The 18,897-nt window shown below is 44.3% G+C and overlaps 1 protein-coding gene and 1 long non-coding RNA gene across 2 annotated transcripts; both read right to left on the reverse strand.

Annotated features, from left to right (window-relative positions):
- Positions 1 to 6,734: 6,734 nt before the first annotated feature.
- LOC117400931 (zinc finger CCCH domain-containing protein 10) lies at positions 6,735 to 12,226 on the reverse strand. The gene is made up of 5 exons (XM_059011696.1): positions 12,035 to 12,226; positions 9,815 to 9,944; positions 8,242 to 8,840; positions 7,942 to 8,160; positions 6,735 to 7,399 (listed from the first exon to the last, which is right to left on the reverse strand). The coding sequence occupies exons 3-5, from the start codon at positions 8,746 to 8,748 to the stop codon at positions 6,902 to 6,904; spliced, it is 1,224 nt and encodes a 407-aa protein (XP_058867679.1). The 5' UTR covers positions 8,749 to 8,840; positions 9,815 to 9,944; positions 12,035 to 12,226; the 3' UTR covers positions 6,735 to 6,901.
- Positions 12,227 to 14,715: 2,489 nt separating this feature from the next.
- On the reverse strand, positions 14,716 to 16,591 carry LOC117401007 (uncharacterized). Its single transcript, XR_004544297.3, has 4 exons — positions 16,491 to 16,591; positions 16,347 to 16,373; positions 15,424 to 15,446; positions 14,716 to 15,045 (listed from the first exon to the last, which is right to left on the reverse strand). It is a non-coding gene; the product is annotated as an uncharacterized LOC117401007 (long non-coding RNA).
- Between the last annotated feature and the right edge of the window lie 2,306 nt (positions 16,592 to 18,897).

The raw sequence follows: 18,897 nt of genomic DNA on the forward strand, positions 1-18,897 counted from the left end.
GTGTGTACAGTATGTCACTGTGTACTTGCTTTCCTATACTTGTGAGGAACTAAAGTCCCCACTGGTGTAAAAAGAATGACAAAATCTAATCTGAGGTTAGCACAATGTTTATGGCTCAAAAGTTGCAAGCTAAAAAATGCAAAACTATTCTATTTAGTTCAGCTTGCTTTGAGCAAGTGGAGTTTGTAATAGACAAATCTAGACTTAATGGGAGTCAACTAAATAGAAGAATATTCTTTAAATTCAAAATTAACAATGAATCAGTTATTTAACTATCCACAGGGTATAGCACAGGGGAGCAGGGGAGCGCACAGGAGCGCAGGGTACAGCACACGGGAGCAGAGTACAGCAGATACAGCACAGGGGAGCAGGGTACAGCACAGGGGAGCAGGGTACAGCACAGGGAAGCAGGGTACAGCACAGGGGAGCAAGGTACAGCACAGGGGAGCAGGATACAGCACAGGGGAGCAGGGTACAGCACAGGGAAGCAGGGTACAGCACAGGGGAGCAGGGTACAGCACAGGGGAGGAGGGTACAGCACACGGGAGCAGGGTACAGCACAGGGGAGCAGGGTACAGCAGAGGGGAGCAGGATACAGCACAGGGGAGCAGGGTGCAGCACAGGGGAGCAGGGTACAGCACAGGGGAGCAGGGTACAGCACAAGGGAGCAGGGTACGATACACTTCTTTAAGGGTTAACACTCCAATAATATGCAGTGCAGTAAAAGCAGAGTGTGCCGAATCACATGCCATCGACCTGTGAGCCTCTCAGAGCTGCTGAAACCTCCGGGGGATTAGAGGGAATCGAGTGTCTGTATCAGGAGGCTGAAGGACGGAGGAATGGAGAGGAGCAACAGCAAGAGATCGCACCGGACTGTATACACAGCACAGTCATTTCTGACCCCTCTGCAACTCGTAAATCTCTGTACAAAATCAGTTTTTCTGGTATATTTAGTGTGTCAGGTAAAAATGATCTAAGTAGAAACAGCAATCGATAATGACAGAGAACACGTGATAGGAAATTGAACACGTGAGAAATTCAAAATTAGGAAACCCTTGATGATATACACCGCTTGGCCATTTTATTAGGACTGGTCTGCCCGCTCGGATTTGCCCTGGCCCTGGTGTGGGACGTGTTCTCCTGGTATACCCTGGTGGGGGGCGTGTTCTCCTGGTATACCTTGGTGTGGGGCGTGCTCTCCTGGTAATCCCTGGTGTGGGGCGTGTTCTCCTGGTATACCCTGGTGTGGGGCGTGCTCTCCTGGTATACCCTGGTGTGGGGCGTGCTCTCCTGGTATACCCTGGTGTGGGGCGTGTTCTCCTGGTATACCCTGGTGTGGGGAGTGTTCTCCTGGTATACCCTGGTGTGGGGCGTGTTCTCCTGGTATACCCTGGTGTGGGGAGTGCTCTCCTGGTAATCCCTGGTGGGGGTCGTGTTCTCCTGGTACACCCTGGTGTGGGGCGTGTTCTCCTGGTATATATACCCTGGTGTGGGGCGTGTTCTCCTGGTATACTGTCACTGGATCGCCCAGATTGCTTATGGGATTGACGGCGGTCTGCTACTACTGCTCTGATTCTGCACCTTCCAGCACCTTGTGGAGTCGATGCCACGTCAGGGCTGTGATCAGAGCAATCCGTGGCCTAATACTAGGCAGTCTATTTTTTATTTCATTTTAAATGCAAAACAGTTTCAGGTTTCTGTGTGCCTGCCTCCCCCAGTAACGCTCATGTGTTTTTCTGTTATAATGTTGCTCTCCAGTCAGCAACTAAATATGGAAAGCAAAGTTCATCAAAGCTTCATAAAACAGCTTCTCTTTGTTTAGCTGGAGAAAACAGCGTGGTCTCTTAGAGACAGGTTTATTGACTCACTGAAGCTCTCCCCCAGAATAGAAAGAACCAGCCAGGCAAGAACAAAGACACATCCTGCTCTCACAGACTTAACCCCTTCACTCCTGATCTCGTGTAGAACCGTTCAGGACTTGGTGTTCCACTGTGGGCAGACTGCCCCTGAAATACATTTACTATAGTGAAAGGCAGGGACCACACTGGGGAGTACCAGCTTTACCCCAGATATAACTATACACGCTACTGTATCTAATACACTGGCATTGCAGGCAAAAAAATATAGAAATTACAAAGCAGGTGCTGTAACTAAATTCTGCAATTTAAAAAATTGGGACAGCGTGCAATAGCATCCCTGTCTCCAGATATCTGCATGTTACACTTTTTTGCAGCTATCTGGAGAACCTCTTTGTATTAACATTACTCAGCCCAAGTTATTCAGATTCCAGAGATAGATGGAGGTGTGCGTCTGTCCGTCCGTCCATCAGTCTGTCAGTCACACTCAGATGTTTGCATGTATTTGGAGCGCCGCTGTGATGAAACACTGCGTTGCTAATTCTTATTCTTTACTATGGATATACTGCTGTGCTGCAGGTCATGGTCTCAGCTTCACACTGCTAGACCATGCCAGTGAGGCTGGCACTCAGTCCACCTAATGTAAGGTTTATTCATTCTAGTTTACTTGCATCACTGGTCACAGTGTGGATAGATGCAGCACGAAACAAACACCACAAATGTGGTTCTTAGATTACTGACTTTCCCAACCTTAGTTCCTTATTCTCACTATTGCAGTGGTGCTGAGAAGTTCACAACAGTACATCTACACTGGTTGTGACAGAAGCCACATGCTTACCACAGGACATGTGCTAATTCTCTTTCCACTAGTTTTTTCTCTGTATACAATATGCATGGTTTGTGCTATACCATTAATTGAAGTACTGTATATACCATTAATTGAAGTACTGTACTCTTTAATATCACTCCATGTCCCCTCTGCTTATTATCCCATGTTGAAATGTCCCACTCGTGACACAAAAGGAGCTGTTTTGATATACATGACGTCTGCATTGAGAGAGAAGGGTTTTTTCTGTCTCACAATGCAATCGACTAAGCAGTTGCCCGACAGAGTTGCTTTTTTCCAGCTCAGCAGCTGCTCAGTGAATCAGCAACATCTGGGCTCAATCAGCAGCTCTTTATTAAATATTAAAGCACAGCCCAGGCTTTCTGTTCCTCCGTTATCCTCCCCCTACCTGACTCTGTGTGTCGTCAGTCTCTTAACACAATCAAACATGATTACCAAGGCCTTGGGCTCCGTAAACAGGAAGTGCTGAGACGATAGATAACACTCAGTGTAGTTCAGCAGCAACTGCTGTGTGCTTTAATATTCAACAGGTCCCGACTCCTAGACTTCAGCTATCAGTATGATAAGCTAGCAGCTCACTGTGAACTACATTCCTAGTACTTATGTTAATTGTGTGACAGATGAACTCTAGATTGCACACAAAAGGAAATGCATCTCCTTATATCCCTAGATTCACAGAACCTCAATTACTCGAGTCAAAGAATGCCCTTACTGAGTTTCACCACAATTAAATAAGCTGTTCTCAACTGCCCGGCCACTTTATTAGGACCTAATATCAGGTTGGGCCATCATTTGCCCTGATCCCAGGCTGCTGGAAGATGTCTCGAGGGATCTATTCAGTCATTAATAGTCCAGGCACGCGGTGCAGAGATGTAGGATGAGGATTGGGATGATGAACACATCATTCAAGATCATCCCATACATGCTCAAACGGATTGAGATGCGTGGATTGTGGCGGCCGTGGAAGATGGCTGAAGTCTGTCTCCTCAAACCATTTGTGCAGAATTCTGGCGCCGTGGAAGGGTGTGTTATCGGCCTGAAATTAGCAATCAGCAGTGGTTTATTCAGCCTTCCAGAGTAATCAAGGGACCCAGGGTATAGCAGGAGAACACGTCCCAGACAAGAGGTAAGATAATGTATTTCAATCCCTGGTATTAAAATGGTATTCGAAGCTACTCTGCGAGTTATTTTCATTGCTGACTGCAATACCACATCGCCCTCTGCTGGAGACACGAGATTCTGAAGACCAAAGTGGTTTAAAAGATTCCACTCACACTGAGAAATGTTTGCAAAGTAGGAAAAATGAACCCTGAACTGAGCCAAAATGCACGTGGGCCTACGTTAGATTTGATAAGCATAGAAAAAATTATAATGTGGCCACAGTGAAGTTCATTACTGCAAACGCCCCCTACGGTAGTTCCATTAACCCCTTAACGTACAAGGAACACGGGTCCCACAAACACAATGATGCAAACTTTCTTATTTTTGCAATGAGGGGCACAAAACAGGGTTTAAATTACAGACAGGTTGGATCTGGTCATCCAAACTGTCAGTTTCCTCCTCGTGATGCTTGAGTCGCTCTCAAACGTGTTTCAAGAAGAAACGGTTTGAACAGCGAGCGCGCAGGTCCTTGTGCACCTTCAGGGGTTAAAGGTGAAACCACGGTAATACTTCATTTGTAAATGGACACTTAGATTTTCAAACACAAGTCAAACAACCACAGAAAGTTTAAAAAAATATATATTTACAGGTGTACAACAGCAACTTGAACAAACAAACGTTTAAAAAAAAAAACTAACACAAAAACAACACTCACCATTACTGTACATTTTAAACTGAAAAACAGACATTAAAACAAACCGTCTTTTATAGAAGAAAAAATGTACAGCATATATAGATTTTTTTACACTATTGGAAATCATTTAACCAATCTTTTTTTTTTTTTTTTTTTTAAAGGGCGTAGCAACAAACGAGACAAGAAGTTCACTCTGTCACAGGGAATATACAGATTAGTCAAAACAACAGAGAATGGGTTTTCTGATCCACTATAAGATGTGTGAGAGTTGTGTGCAACTATTCAGCAACAAGCATGGCAGAGCAGAAGGATCTCAGTGACAATGTGTCGCTCAGGCAGCGCTTGCACAGGGAGAGGAGGGGGAGCAGGAGCAGGCTTGTATCAGTGGAAAGGTAGTTTTAGTGCGGGCGGGATAGGGGTTCAATATCCAGTAACACAGGAAGCAAGTCAATAAGGACAGGAAACACAGTTAGGGCTGTATTTTTTTCACTGTAAAAAAAAAAAGCTTTTTTCCCCACAGCATTTCACGGTCTAAAAATAGCAGTGGTGGGCAGCGATATGAAAATTTGACATCGATATCATGCATGTGTTTTGATATCATTATCGAATTTTTCCCAAACACAACTGCAATATATATATATATATATATATATATATATATATATATATATAATGTATATATATATATATATATATATATACACACACACACACACACACACACACAATACATTAACAGATATTTACCTATGAAAAGCAATAACTTACTTTAACTGTGTGATTCTTTGCTTCATAATATCCCTACGGTCGGCTAATAGTGCGAAACTTACTGCAAAATGCAAATAGCGTTTGGTACCATAATGCCAATCAATGAAATAAAAAGCTTCAATAATACTTGAGTGTGTGGCGTGTCTCTGCCTAGGAGGCTGTATCTATAGGGTTTATTGTATTGCAACATGAAATAAACTTGATTCACCTGTGTTAGTATTTCAGCAGCACTGGCAATATAAAGCATGTATCTTTATGGAGAGCAATGTGTGTGGTGGGGGATATTTCCAGTTTCGTCTTGCTGAGAAATGTATCTGTTCTTCTATTTAAACATAAATCCATTACAGCACAGCAAATGAATCTTCTTATTAAAACTGATGCTTAGCTTAGACACACCATGTTTATTTCACCAGCAGTGCTCATGTTTCATCAGTTATTGATGAAGCACACAATTGTAGAATCCCACAAATTATAGCGTTGTGACAGAATGAACCAGCTTTACCTGAGCCACAATGAAAACAACCTGGAAACAAAGACAACTATGAGGGACATGGTGTGCTAGCTACAAGGAAATCGACAGAAAATGCCTTTCTGAAGCTTTGTATTGTTTAAGCATGTGTGTATTAAGATCATGCTCAGATCCCATCTACAACAGTACATTGCTTCAGAGGTTGTGTAAGACCACACGCTCTGCAGAGCTACTTCACTCGCCCTTGACTGGCGAGTAAAGGTGATTTAAGTGTGTGTTTCCGCTAGCTCAGTGCATCTTAATGCACAGACAGCAGAGCCTCACATGTGCTATGTATCATATTATTATTTTAGTATTAACACCCCTATAATACACCCCGCTTGGATGCAGATCAAAGACTGAACGGGGAAGACTAGTGATATTCCGTTAACCTCACTCAGCATTTTACTCAAGTCTTTCTTTGAAATACTGAAACACTGCAAACAAACAGATTTTGCTACCCTGTCAAGACGTGGATTTTCAGAGAACTTTTTTATGAACCTTTGTTGAATTGCATATTCAATTTCAGAAACAGCGTTGTCAAAGATTGCTTACGAGCAGATCAATTCAATCTCATGAGATATCTGCTAACAAGATCAAAACAGTAAAGGGCAGTTCATGTCCTGTGTGCCCAACACTGCTGCCACCTTTATTACAGCAATATAAGGCAAGGTTTCCAGTCCACTGGTATACTGGAAGACATCACGGAATGCTGTATGTGAACAAGGCTATTCCCAAAATCATTGGCTATTCTCTCTTCCCTTTCCCCATCCCCAACTTCCATTCATGGGAATATTATTGGGTTGTGAAGTCCGAGAGCCACACTGCTTCCCTCCCTCCCAGTCTCTCAGCTCTAACCACTAGAGCCACACTGCTTCCCTCCCTCCCAGTCCCTCAGCTCTAACTACTAGAGCCACACTGCTTCCCTCCCTCCCAGTCCCTCAGCTCTAACCACTAGAGCCACACTGCTTCCCTCCCTCCCAGTCCCTCAGCTCTAACCACTTGAGCCACACTGCTTCCCTCCCTCCCGTCTCTCAGTTTTCACCCCGGGGGTCACACTGCAGTAGGAGGGTAGCGCCCTGGGTCAGCCTCACAGCCACAGCAGCAGCGCCCCCCGGTGGCCGGGGTCAATGGGGCATGGTGGTGATGCGCATGCTCTGCGAGGCGATGGGGTAGGAGACCATGGGCGTGGTGGCGTGGCTGATGGTGATCCCGGTGAGAGACTGTGCCATGGAAACTGCCACGGGGGCCACGGAAACGGCGACAGGTGCCATGGAGACAGGGGGCACCATGCTCTGAGCGATGGTCTGTGCCAGCGCTGCGGAGAGGGGCGTGATTTCAGAGTTGATGTGTGGCAGGGGGGCGCTGGAGGGAGCTGCGTTGGCAGCGACAGGGGCAGGGGTCCCCAAGTCCTGCTGGATCACTGGGCGGGGCTGCATGGCCTGGCTGCTCAGCGTGGTGTGCGTCTGGGCGATGCCATGGTTGTAGGAGGTCACCGTGCCCACAGAGGGCAGGCTCTGCTCAGAGGGAGCGGGGGTGGAGGTCAGAGTCAGGACCTTGCCCTGGAGGCGGAACTGGGCATTCTGTTCCAGCAGGACCTCGTTGGTAGCGATCAGGTTGTGGACCTGCAACAGAAGAGAGAGGAATGGCTGTAATCAGGCTGACTCAATATCTGCAGGAATCACATCATGTACTTTTCAATAATTGTTTTCAGAATCACTTTTCTGTTCAAATCAATCACTGCCCACCAATTAAATCATCTAAAGAATGGGACAAAATCATTATCAGGGTTGGGGTCAATTCCAACCCAACACTGATCATGACTGCAAAAAGCAGTATTCTGTTCAGTGGCAACAAATTACTTCAATTCAAGTCCCTGTTTGTCAGTCAATTAAATCATCTTCAAACGAAAGCAGTTGAACAAACACAACAATCATTTTATCTGTAAAATATAAACTCTAGTTCCTTTGAAGGAACTGGATTTGGGAACGGATTTTAAAAAGGAATTGGAATTGAAAAACAGGAATCGACCCTGACTCTGACCACTCTCTCTAACAGCGTGTGTGAGTTGCTTCAGTGTATTTTTGCCTTTATAAGTTAGTGGAGGTCTGCGGCGCTGTTCAGCTCAGTTGAGCAGCCCGGGTGTATTGAACCCTGCAAAGCGCACCTGTCTCTTGAGCTCCTCCACCCTCTTCCTGAGCAGGACGTTCTCCTCCTCCAGCAGCCTGTAATCCACGGGCCGGGGCGAGGGCTGGATCCCGAACTCAAAACTCTCCGCGAAGCGCATGCTGTCCATCCGGCGCCTCTTCAGCTGCAGGGCCGGGTCGAAATCCTCAAACCCGGGGTCGAAAATCCCTTCCATCATGGGGTCGTACCCGGGGCCGCGCTCAAACCTCCGCGCCCCGACGGCACCCGACACGCCCGAAACCCCCGGCTGCTCCCGCGGGGGGCGGCAATCTAAACTAACCCCTCCCACCACCCCTCCCACCAACCCTAACCCCGCCCCCCCTCCACGCAACACCTCGAACTCAAAATCCTTCTGCAAGTGCCTGAATTTGCACTTGTTGCCTCTTTGGCACTCTCCCTTCAGGAAGTCCCGGCAAATCGGCACCTCCCCGCGGCTGTGGGGTAAGTCGGTGGGCGACAGGCCCAGCCCGGCCGCTACCTTGCCCCGTAGCCGCGGTGGCAGCTCCCCGGTCTTCTTGTAGTAGTCCTCGTCCTCTTTGGAGCCGTGCACGAAGCGGCAGTTGGCGCGCACGCACTCCTTGTTCTGGTGGTCGTGGCAGAAGATGAACTCGTTCTTCTGCACCCCCAGGTCGGGGACCTCGTTGAAATCGGGGTGCCGGAAGCGGCAGCGCTTGCCACGCTTGCACACGTTGCGCAAGAAGTCCCGGCAGATATCATCTCCCGCCGCCGCGCCGGCCTCATCACTGCCGCTGCTGCTGCTGTTCAGGTAGTTGTCCCGATCAGGCATGGTTCCAGTTCTGATTACTAAAGAGCTAACGGGTATCAGAAAAGGCCTGCGTGTTCAATCAGGGATATTTCACCTTTGATTCTCGACTCCAGCTGCAAGGAAAGAAGAGACAGAACATGGTTTTTATTTGTCTGCTAACAGTTTCAGGGGTAAACTCCTCGTTCTCAGCTCATTTTGATTAATTCTACCGTCTAATCCTACTTCTACAATGCTCTTTGCATGCATGCTTGTTGTGGGGAGTTTGAACTGTTATCCTTGTGGAGGGTCCCTCACCGGTTCAATCGCTAGTCAATACATTTCATGCAACGTTCGTCTGAATATTCAGACATTTGTCCCAGCACTAGTTTGAAGCTTAAAAGGAAAGAAGCTAAAGGTGCAACCGGCAACCAATTTTCTAACTGAATATCAGACAGGTAATAATCAGCAATAGCCAATGCATAGACAACACTGTCATTCCAAAGCAAGCAGCCAAGTAATGTGTAGACTCTGCACAAAAACCTTGGAACTGGACTCACACCAGTACAGTACAACCTATCTAATACTATCCCGAAAAAACTGAACACCTTGAAACTCTATTACAGGACATACAGTAGGAGTACTGTCCAGGTATACCCTGTAGTGCAAGGATTGTAGTAATGTTATTTTTTACTTTCTCCATTATGTAAACGATTTTACTGTATATGCACCAAACACATGGGACATGCACAAATATACTAAACATACTTCATTATAAACTTAAGCAATGGGAAAAAACTGAATAAAATGTCAATGAAAAATATATTTATTATGTGTCCAAAACTACTTTTTTCAGCTACATTTAAAAATATTTCATGCATGAAAGAGTTAACAGTTCCCTCTAAAGCCTTGGGGACTTGGAGCCACTCTGTGGCTTGGAACTTGGTTTCAGGAGACTAGGTTTCAGGTCACTGCACGGCACACCAGGGCAGACTTGGGGTTTGAAACAGCAAAGTTGCCTCAAACTCGGTCTCCTGGAACCAGGTTTCAAGCCGCTGTTAAAAAGTGGCATTGTGTTCCCTCAGCTTAAGACCTTCTCAGAGTCACTGACCTGTGTGGCCTGCGTTGGCGTGACTTTGTCTCAGTTTCACTTCTCACCAATCAGGCTGGACCGTCTCCATCATATTGGCACAGATGCCAGTCTGAGAATTGCCTCGCTGCACTCCCTCAGGGCACCATCTCTACAGTGGGACAGAAACCAGCGAGTCAACCAGGTACCAAATTAGGGGTGCAACAATTAATCGATGCATCTACTATTGAGCATCTGTCCTTAAAGTTAAATTAATCAGGATCTGTGAGATTAATTCAAATGTTTTGCTTTTGGACATACATTGACAGTAATGATCAACCACAGTTCAGACAGAAATTACTTCTGTTCAAATACTATTTTTTATTATTATTACAATGTTAAAGGGGCATCTGATGCAGACGCACGCATATTCTTTTCAGTTGTTAAACTCAAGTCCTTTGTGTTTCTTTTTTTATAATCGTATGTGTCCTAATCTGAATATAAGTTGTGCCTTCTTGTTTAACTATTATGCACAGCAGTGTTTTTAGTTATTGGACCATCTGATAAAAAAAAAAAAAAGAATGCTTGTTCTTTATTTTGAAAAATAAAACGTCAATGCATTGATTATCATTGATAAATGTCTATACAATAATCGAATACAAAATGAGGGTACCGATTGCACCACTAGGTAAAACACACGACACTCCAGCCTGCAGTGATCAGCTCCTGAACTGCTTGAGACACCTGTGTGTGTGTGTGTGAGCTCCTCTCCGAGCTTCACCCCTAGAGAATGGTGGCTCACTCAACTCCTCTGTGCTGTAAAACATCCCAATAACATGTAGCTGTGGCAATATCTCAGTACAGGCTGATCAAACCAACCCCAAAGTCATGCAGACCAGGGTTTTGGCCAATGCATGCTTTATTATAATAATACTGAAGGCTGTTTGAAAGGGCGATTAACCATACACGGTTAGGATAAACCACAGCTAGGTTTTACAGCACAGGAAGATCTCCAATCCCCCCATGCTGCGAATTGCTCTGTGGCTTAACCAGGTGGGGTACAGATTCATCCAATCAGCCCTTAGCTTCTTACCAGAATGTTATGATCATTTAAAGTAATAGATGTTATGAGGGTTTGAAGTTGAAATCACATTATTATTATTATTAGTTTATTTATCAGACGCCTTTATCCAAGGCGACTTACAGTGACTAGGGTGTGTGAACTATGCATCAGCTGCAGAGTCACTTACAATTACATCTCACCCGAAAGACGGAGCACAAGGAGGTTAAGTGACTTGCTCAGGGTCACACAATGAGTCAGTGGCCGAGGTGGGATTTGAACCAGGGACCTCCTGGTTACAAGCCCTTTTCTTTAACCACTGGACCACACAGCCTCAGGCTGAGGTCAGGCATTCGGAAAAGCTTTGTTTCCTAATGTTATGTACTGTAAGAGGTGTGCTTTGCCACCACGCTTGAAAAGAGGCGGTAGACTTGAAAGCATTTGCACAGTTTACAGGCTTCCTGGCGGTAATCGAGTAATGTGTGCGTTAATGAAGCCAGAGTCCCTTAATTAGATACACCGTGAACATGTCAAGGATGTCGGTAACGCGCCCCTCCCACCACGGCTGGGATTTAAATCTAGAGCCATCAGTGTGATGAAAAAGTTTACAGATCGGATAAGTGGTGTTTAAGACCTTCGTTAGGTGAACAGATGAGGAGTTCGTATCATGACAAAGTCAGAATGACTGCTTTACAGCACGTGGAGTAACTTCTTCTGTTCAAGGCACATGTAAAAATGCAAGTGTAACATACAGACAAGCCCATATACCCCCACAATGTACCGTAAGCGGTGTAATACGTTTCTCGTTTTTACAGGGGCTCTGGACAATAAAATAGAAACTAGAAATACAGTTCTGTATACAAGCACCTGCTCTTATTTCACTGTCAACGTACCCGCAAACCCGCACGACAATATGGACAAGGTATTTAATTATTAATACAAAAGTCATTTAATAGCAATTTGGGTTGAAATGGATGATAAATGATTTCATCAGACGGGTTTGGACATGCACTAAATAAATCCCATGACCGTGCTCGAGTGAATTCTGTATCCAGCAGTGACATACATAGCCAAAATAAGACGTGGTTTACCGCAACTAGCAGGACTCGCTATCAAGTCAAACCCTCGCTCAATCACCGACCGGGACCCGCTAAGCCACAGGGTGCCCGGTTCTGTTTCCACACCGTCCCCAAAAACCTTACCTTTTCCTCGCTAAAAACAACAACACGAAGCCGACAACAGCGTCCGGACTGCGGCTCTCAGTCGCTTGCAAATGCGCATAAATGAGAAGGCCTCACCGCTAACCTCCTAGCTCTCTTTAAAAAAAATATCAGCCGCTATAATATTATTGTTATTATTATTATTAATAATAATTTTAATATACATGTAGGAAGACAAACCTAATACAAGCCAGTCCTCCAAACACAAGGATACCTCTGCTAAAAAAGAAGAGCGTTCTTCTCCAGCTCCCCGAGTCCTCAGAACACGCCACGCAGAGCGCCCCCTCCCGACGCACTCCGGGATTGTCAGTATTTTACTGCACCACTAAGGCGCTCTCAGAGCGGTGTCCTTCAGGAGCGACTTGTATGTTTACATGAATTTTGTATTATTTTATTTCAGTACGCAGTTGAATTGCCTAACCACTATAACTACCTTTAACCCATTAAGTACTAAATTACATTTCCTTTGAAAAAATGAGAGCACAAGTAATGTGACACATTCTAAATCAATATTTCTTAACAGAAAAAAAAAATGTTATCCTTCGTTTTGACTACAAACTGCTGCGTCCTCGTGTTTGTAATCATTCAGAGCAGTACAATTTCACGACTGTTATGAAGCTCAACATAGAAAATGGAGCTTTATCATCACTGTGGGTAAAACACCAAGAAATGTATCATTTGGGCTTATTTTATATTGAGGCGTCATAAAAGCATCTCAAGGGCTGTGTTTGCAGAATTAACAGATACATTTAGACTTCACTCTTGTGGTTGACAAAATTAGGGTTATAAAGTTATAGTTAAGAGGAAATTAAAATAACAGGTGGATGCCAGTTATAAATGCTCCACGAATTACAACGTACCCTGTCCTCAAATGAAGACAATGGCACTCAATGGGTTAAACCGCCATGTTTACACACGATCCTCTAACTGTCCAAATACATGAATCATCTCTTCAAATCTGTGCAATGTTTTTTATTATGAGCAAGCTGCTCTTACAGCCGGAGAACCCCATATAGTATTCAATCTTAATGTAACGATTTTAACCACTCGAAATATGTTACTAATGACAGAACACATAATCGTGGAATTACTTCTTCTGTTGAAGACACATGTACACATGTGATTGCGACATACAGAGAACTCCATCTACCCCACAATGTGGCTCCCAGTAACTTCTACATCTGTACAAATACTACAAAAAACGCAAGTTTAATGACAATCGCTTGGACTGGGGCTTTCTGATTTGTTTTTAACTGAAAGACTTCAAGTTGAAATGTTTGTCATTTGAAATGTTTGAGTATTTCGCTGTTATGGATGTTATTCTAAACATTAGTACCAAGTTTCATGACAATTAGATCATAGATTAGATTAAGGGCGTTGAGGGTAGGGAGAGATTCAAGAGATGTTAAAATGAACACACTGAAATAAGTCCCTCAGCTCAAACCATTAGAGCCACACTGCTTCCCTCCCTCCCAGTCCCTCAGCTCTGACCACTAGAGCCACACTGCTTCCCTCCCTCCCAGTCCCTCAGCTCTAACCACTAGAGCCACACTGCTTCCCTCCCTCCCAGTCCCTCAGCTCTAACCACTAGAGCCACACTGCTTCCCTCCCTCCCAGTCCCTCAGCTCTAACCACTAGAGCCACACTGCCTCCCTCCCTCCCATGTGGTCCACTGCAATCCACTGACCGTTCACACAAGTATTGTGTGGTATGGAGATAATGATCTTTATTTAGTTGATTTGTTTAAACACGAGAAACGGTCTGCAATTCATTGAAATCCTGGTCTGCCCATTGATCCACGTCCTATTGAGTTACCTTTAGATCCTCCAATGTATTAGCGAAGTAAGTGTTAGTAATTAAAAATATCTAAGTCTGCATGTGTTAATGTTGGTTCTGCCATTTGCTCATAAACTCTATTCCAAGGCTCCCTCCCCCGCTACATGTGATGAAAATTACTTTCAGCAACATTCAGACTGCATGCAGTTGTTGGGATTAAACTTAATTTGAACATTGAAGGTCCTTTACCAGAGAAACATCATACTGATCAATCAGGATGAAAATCAGGGATGCATTTTCTAATTTCCATTTAACTGCTTCTCATTTAGAAACTACACTGTTGCCACTCACTTTAAAACAATGATTCAACTTGTTGCAGCCAAACAACTCCTCCTAAACAGCAAGCCTTGAAATAAACTGAATTAAAGAGCACTTTGGGCAGGCTGCAGATCACCAGACCTGGTTGGCAGCTCTGGTCTGTATGGGTTCAATGCACGGCTGATGGGTTGTTTGAAATGCTCCCTTTTAAACACGTCCATGCCTTGCAACCTTCACACAGACATGAAGCACCAGCCCCTCAAGCATCCCATCTACAGATACGATGGGAAAGTTCGGAACAGAACACGCTTGGGGTGTTCTATTAGTGCGAGAATTCCATGCCAAGAGGCTGGATGGGAAATACAGTAAATAACTCATTGACAGCCTCTTAATTGCACCTTAAACCTACACCTCAAAGCAATGCGATTCAGCATATCAAACTCTGGGACTATTGGGAAGAGCTCACAGAAGCCAGGGTCACCTGCACACAAGCAAGCTCCCCAAGTACTGAAACACTTAAAAAAGGACCACCGATCATATGAAATTAATGAAGCACGATTAACAGGAAGTGATTTAAAACCAAAAAAAAGTTCTTTATTTTTGTACAAAGCTACTGCATCAGACTGGGAATGTACAGAGTCCACTGGGATCCACAGAGGAAGGCGGCTCTTTCTGCACCCCTCCAGATTGTCTCATGGGTCTCCGGCACGTAGGTGGCTGTAATGGGTGTCTCTGCCCGCGGCGGGGGTATCCTGTCCAGGCACAGCGGTCCTCGTGAGGGGGTCCTGCTCAGGGGTCTGAGCTCAGCAGTCACTGCTCAGTCACAGCCAGGCTGCAGTAGCTGTGGAGAAGCTCTCTATTTAGACCTCTGCCTCATCTTTCTCCTTTTGCGCTTCAGCCTGCAAGGAAAAGGGAGGGCAAAGGTAATTAGTTCAGCTGGACAGTACTGCACACCAAGGAGGAGAGACACACAACCCTGGGTGGAAGTGATCCGAATGGTCAGAAATGCAAGATGACCTTTTAAAAACTACAGCTGGTGAATCTAGTATCAAAAACGTCTTGTTTTACCACCAAGCTGGGCTGAACAGTTTTAAATTTCTTAAATGTAAAACCTAAGACAAATTGTGCATCTCATAAATCAAGACCATGCAAGCGGTGAGAACAGGGACGTTGTCAGAAGGAGATGGCACTTTGTAAAACCCTAAAACTACATTTAGCAAATGGTAAAAACAGGGCATTCCGTCTAAACGGATTAATCGAAAAGAAATGCTGCTTACCTGCGCATACGCTTCTTTCTCCACTGTAAGGGAAAAATTACATTAGAGTTAGAGGGGACTTCACAGCAAAATCACAACCAAACCCCGCGTCTCCATTACAAGGGAACAGGTGCTGCAGAATGTACCGTCATGCGCGTGGCCTGAAACGCACTAGAATCCACTCCACGCACACGCAAAACCCCAAAGCATGAAAACGACCCTCACGATAATACGCAGATAGAGATGATACTCAACCGACATTGCTAGCTCTGGATGCAAAATACTGCATTGTGATCAGTAAGGTGCGACACCACGTTGTAGAAACACGAACCAACATTTAAGGCCAGGGCCTCGATGGACTTCATGCACGTTTTAGTGGCCATTAGAGAGACTGCAGCAATCGGGCGCACTGCGCAAAACAGAAGCTGTGTGTGCGACACACACGGAGCCACAGCACTGCCGTGGAGCTAGCTAAGCGATCCATATCGACATGGTCTAAACACATGGCTGTGTTCGCCATGCACAAGTATGTGTAGAACATGGGCAAACACGTAACACTAGCTATTGGAATAGGCGACACGCACCATGCACCATTTGCAAGGCCGCCACACGCATTGAATTACTTCATATCACAATCGTGTGCAAATTAACCGGAGTGAACCCCTTTTAAATACATGTAAAGAGATTTCATTTGTATTACTATCACTACAACATACGATAGTACAGTAATTGCGGACAGTCATTTCCACCTCATTATTTCATTGCCTGGCAGTTCACTACAATTCCATTATTTAATTTAAATATCTTGCTTTGTAATGCATCGTCTACTTAAAGACAGACGAGGTTAAACATCTCGGCCGCCACACACATTTCAGTAATAGGCAAGGCTACACACGAGAGGGTTTTTCAAAACAGATAAAACGATACAACACAGCCTCCCTTACCTTGGCTCGCATCCTGGGAAGATGTGTCTGTAAACAAAGTAAAGACAGCAGTTAGTGAATTCCGTGGATGGTCTCGTATTTAGCAGGATTCTTTCGGATTGTTTCATGAAAATATCCGAGAGCCGCACACAAACACAAACCTACCTTCCAAAGATGGCAGCAAATTCCAAGAGAACGTGACGACGTGAGAGGCGGGTATTTAAAGACTTACAGTGACGTCACCAAGCCGCCACCCCCCGTGAAGGATTATTAGAATTGTAGTTCTTGTAGTTCTATCATTAAATAATAGAGCGAGTTTTGCAAATATATATATTTTGCGTGTTATTTATGCTATGCAGTTATTAAAGTGTTTAATATTTAGTGACACCACGTTGTAAAAACATGGGCAGCAGCGTGGAGTAGTGGTTAGGGCTTTGGACTCTTGACCGGAGGGTCGTGGGTTCAATCCCCAGTGGGGGACACTGCTGCTGTACCCTTAAGCAAGGTACTTGACCTAGATTGCTCCAGTAAAAACCCAACTGTATAAATGGGTATTGTATGTAAAAATAATGTGATATCTTGTAACAATTGTAAGTCGCCCTGGATAAGGGCGTCTGCTAAGAAATTAATAATAATAATAATAATAATTTAGAGTTTAATTCATGGCTGAAGTATTTCCAATGATATTGGTTTTCAGTAACGGGTGAATAGCCGTGCTGGTGCGCATATTAAACATTAAGGAAAACTCTGATACGCTGTGCTGCTGATCCAGTATGTGTATATATATATATATATATATATATATATATATATATATATATACACACAGTGCCTTGCAAAAGTATTCAGACCCCTGACCAATTCTCTCATATTACTAAATTACAAATGGTACACTGAAATTTCGTTTTGTTTGATATCTTATTTTAAAACACTGAAACTCAAAATCAATTATTGTACGGTGACATTGGTTTTATGTTGGGAAATATTTTTAATAAAAATAAAAAACTGAAATATCTTGCTTGCATAAGTATTCAACCCCCACACATTAATATTTGGTAGAGCCACATTTCGCTGCAATAACAGCTTTAAGTCTTTTGGGGTAAGTATGTACCAGCTTTGCACACAGTGTCGGAGTGATTTTAGCCCATTCTTCTTGGCAGATTTGCTCCAGGTTGTTCAGGTTGGTTGGACGACGCTTGTGGACCGCAATTTTCAAATAGTGCCACAGATTCTCAATGGGATTGAGATCAGGACTTTGACTGGCCACTGTAGGACATTCACCTTTTTGTTCTTGAGCCACTCCAATGATGCTTTGGCCTTGTGCTTGGGATCATTGTCCTGCTGAAAGGTGAATTTCCTCCCAAGCTTCAGTTTTTTAGCGGACTGAAGCAGGTTCTCTTGCAGTATTTCCCTGTATTTTGCTCCATCCATTTTTCCTTCAATTTTAACAAGATGCCCAGTCCCTGCTGATGAGAAGCATCCCCACAGCATGATGCTGCCACCACCATACTTCACTGTAGGGATGGTGTGTCTTAAGGCATGGGCATTGTAAGATTTGCGCCACACATAGCGCTTTGAGTTTTGGCCAAAAAGCTCTATCTTGGTCTCATCTGACCACAAAACCTTTTCCCACATCACAGCTGGGTCACTCTCATGCTTTCTGGCAAACTCCAGACGTGCTTTCTGATGGTACTTTTTGAGTAACGGCTTCTTTCTTGCCACCCTCCCATACAGGCCAGTGTTATGCAGAGCTCTTGATATGGTTGACTGGTGCACCATTACTCCACTCCCAGCCACTGAACTCTGTTGCTCCTTCAAAGTGATTGTTGGCCTCTCTGTGGCTTCTCTCACAAGTCTCCTTCTTGTTTGAGCGCTGAGTTTTGAGGGACGACCTTTTCTTGGCAGTGCCTGGGTGGTGTGATGCAGCTTCCACTTCCTGATTATTGATCCAGCTGTGCTCACTGGGATATCCAAACACTTGGATATTATTTTGTACCCTTTCCCTAATCTATGCATTTGTATTACTTTATCTCTAACTTCTGTAGAATGCTCTTTGGTCTTCATTTTCCTTCAGATTCACAGCCTGATCAATGATCCTTCAACAGTTGGGTTTTTATCCAGAAAATATGACAGCAACTTTAATGGTTCACAGGTGGAGGCCAATGGTAAAGTAATTGTGTCCTCGTTAGGGCAATTTCTTTCATCGATGTAAACTGGGAGATTCCACAGCACAGGGGTTGAATACTTATACAAGCAAGATATTTCAGATTTTTATTTTTCTTAAAAATATTTCCCAACATAAAACCAGTGTCACCGTACAATAATTGATTTTGAGTTTCAGTGTTTTAAAATAAAATATCAAACAGAACGAAATTTCAATGTACCATTTGTAATTCAGTAATATGAGAGAATTGGTCAGGGGTCTGAATACTTTTGCAAGGCACTGTATATACATCGCGATTGATGATTAGTGGGATAATCTTCCATCGATTTCCAAACTGCTGCACGGATGATACGCACACTCTGTCCTTGCAGGGAATGAACCCGATCGCGCTCTGGTCGCACGCCAATA

This window comes from Acipenser ruthenus, chromosome 42, assembly GCF_902713425.1.
Source record: "Acipenser ruthenus chromosome 42, fAciRut3.2 maternal haplotype, whole genome shotgun sequence".
NCBI classification, from domain to species: domain Eukaryota; kingdom Metazoa; phylum Chordata; class Actinopteri; order Acipenseriformes; family Acipenseridae; genus Acipenser; species Acipenser ruthenus.

Excerpts from the sequence above, each read along its gene's own strand:
- LOC117400931 (XM_059011696.1), bottom strand. The coding sequence starts at position 8,748 with ATGCCTGATCGGGACAACTACCTGAACAGCAGCAGCAGCGGCAGTGAT. Across the intron at positions 8,161-8,241 it reads TGGGAGGGGTGGTGGGAGGG|CGCGGCCCCGGGTACGACCC; the intron begins GTTAGTTTAGAT and ends CGGAGGTTTGAG. Across the intron at positions 7,400-7,941 it reads TGGAGGAGCTCAAGAGACAG|GTCCACAACCTGATCGCTAC; the intron begins GTGCGCTTTGCA and ends CTTCTGTTGCAG.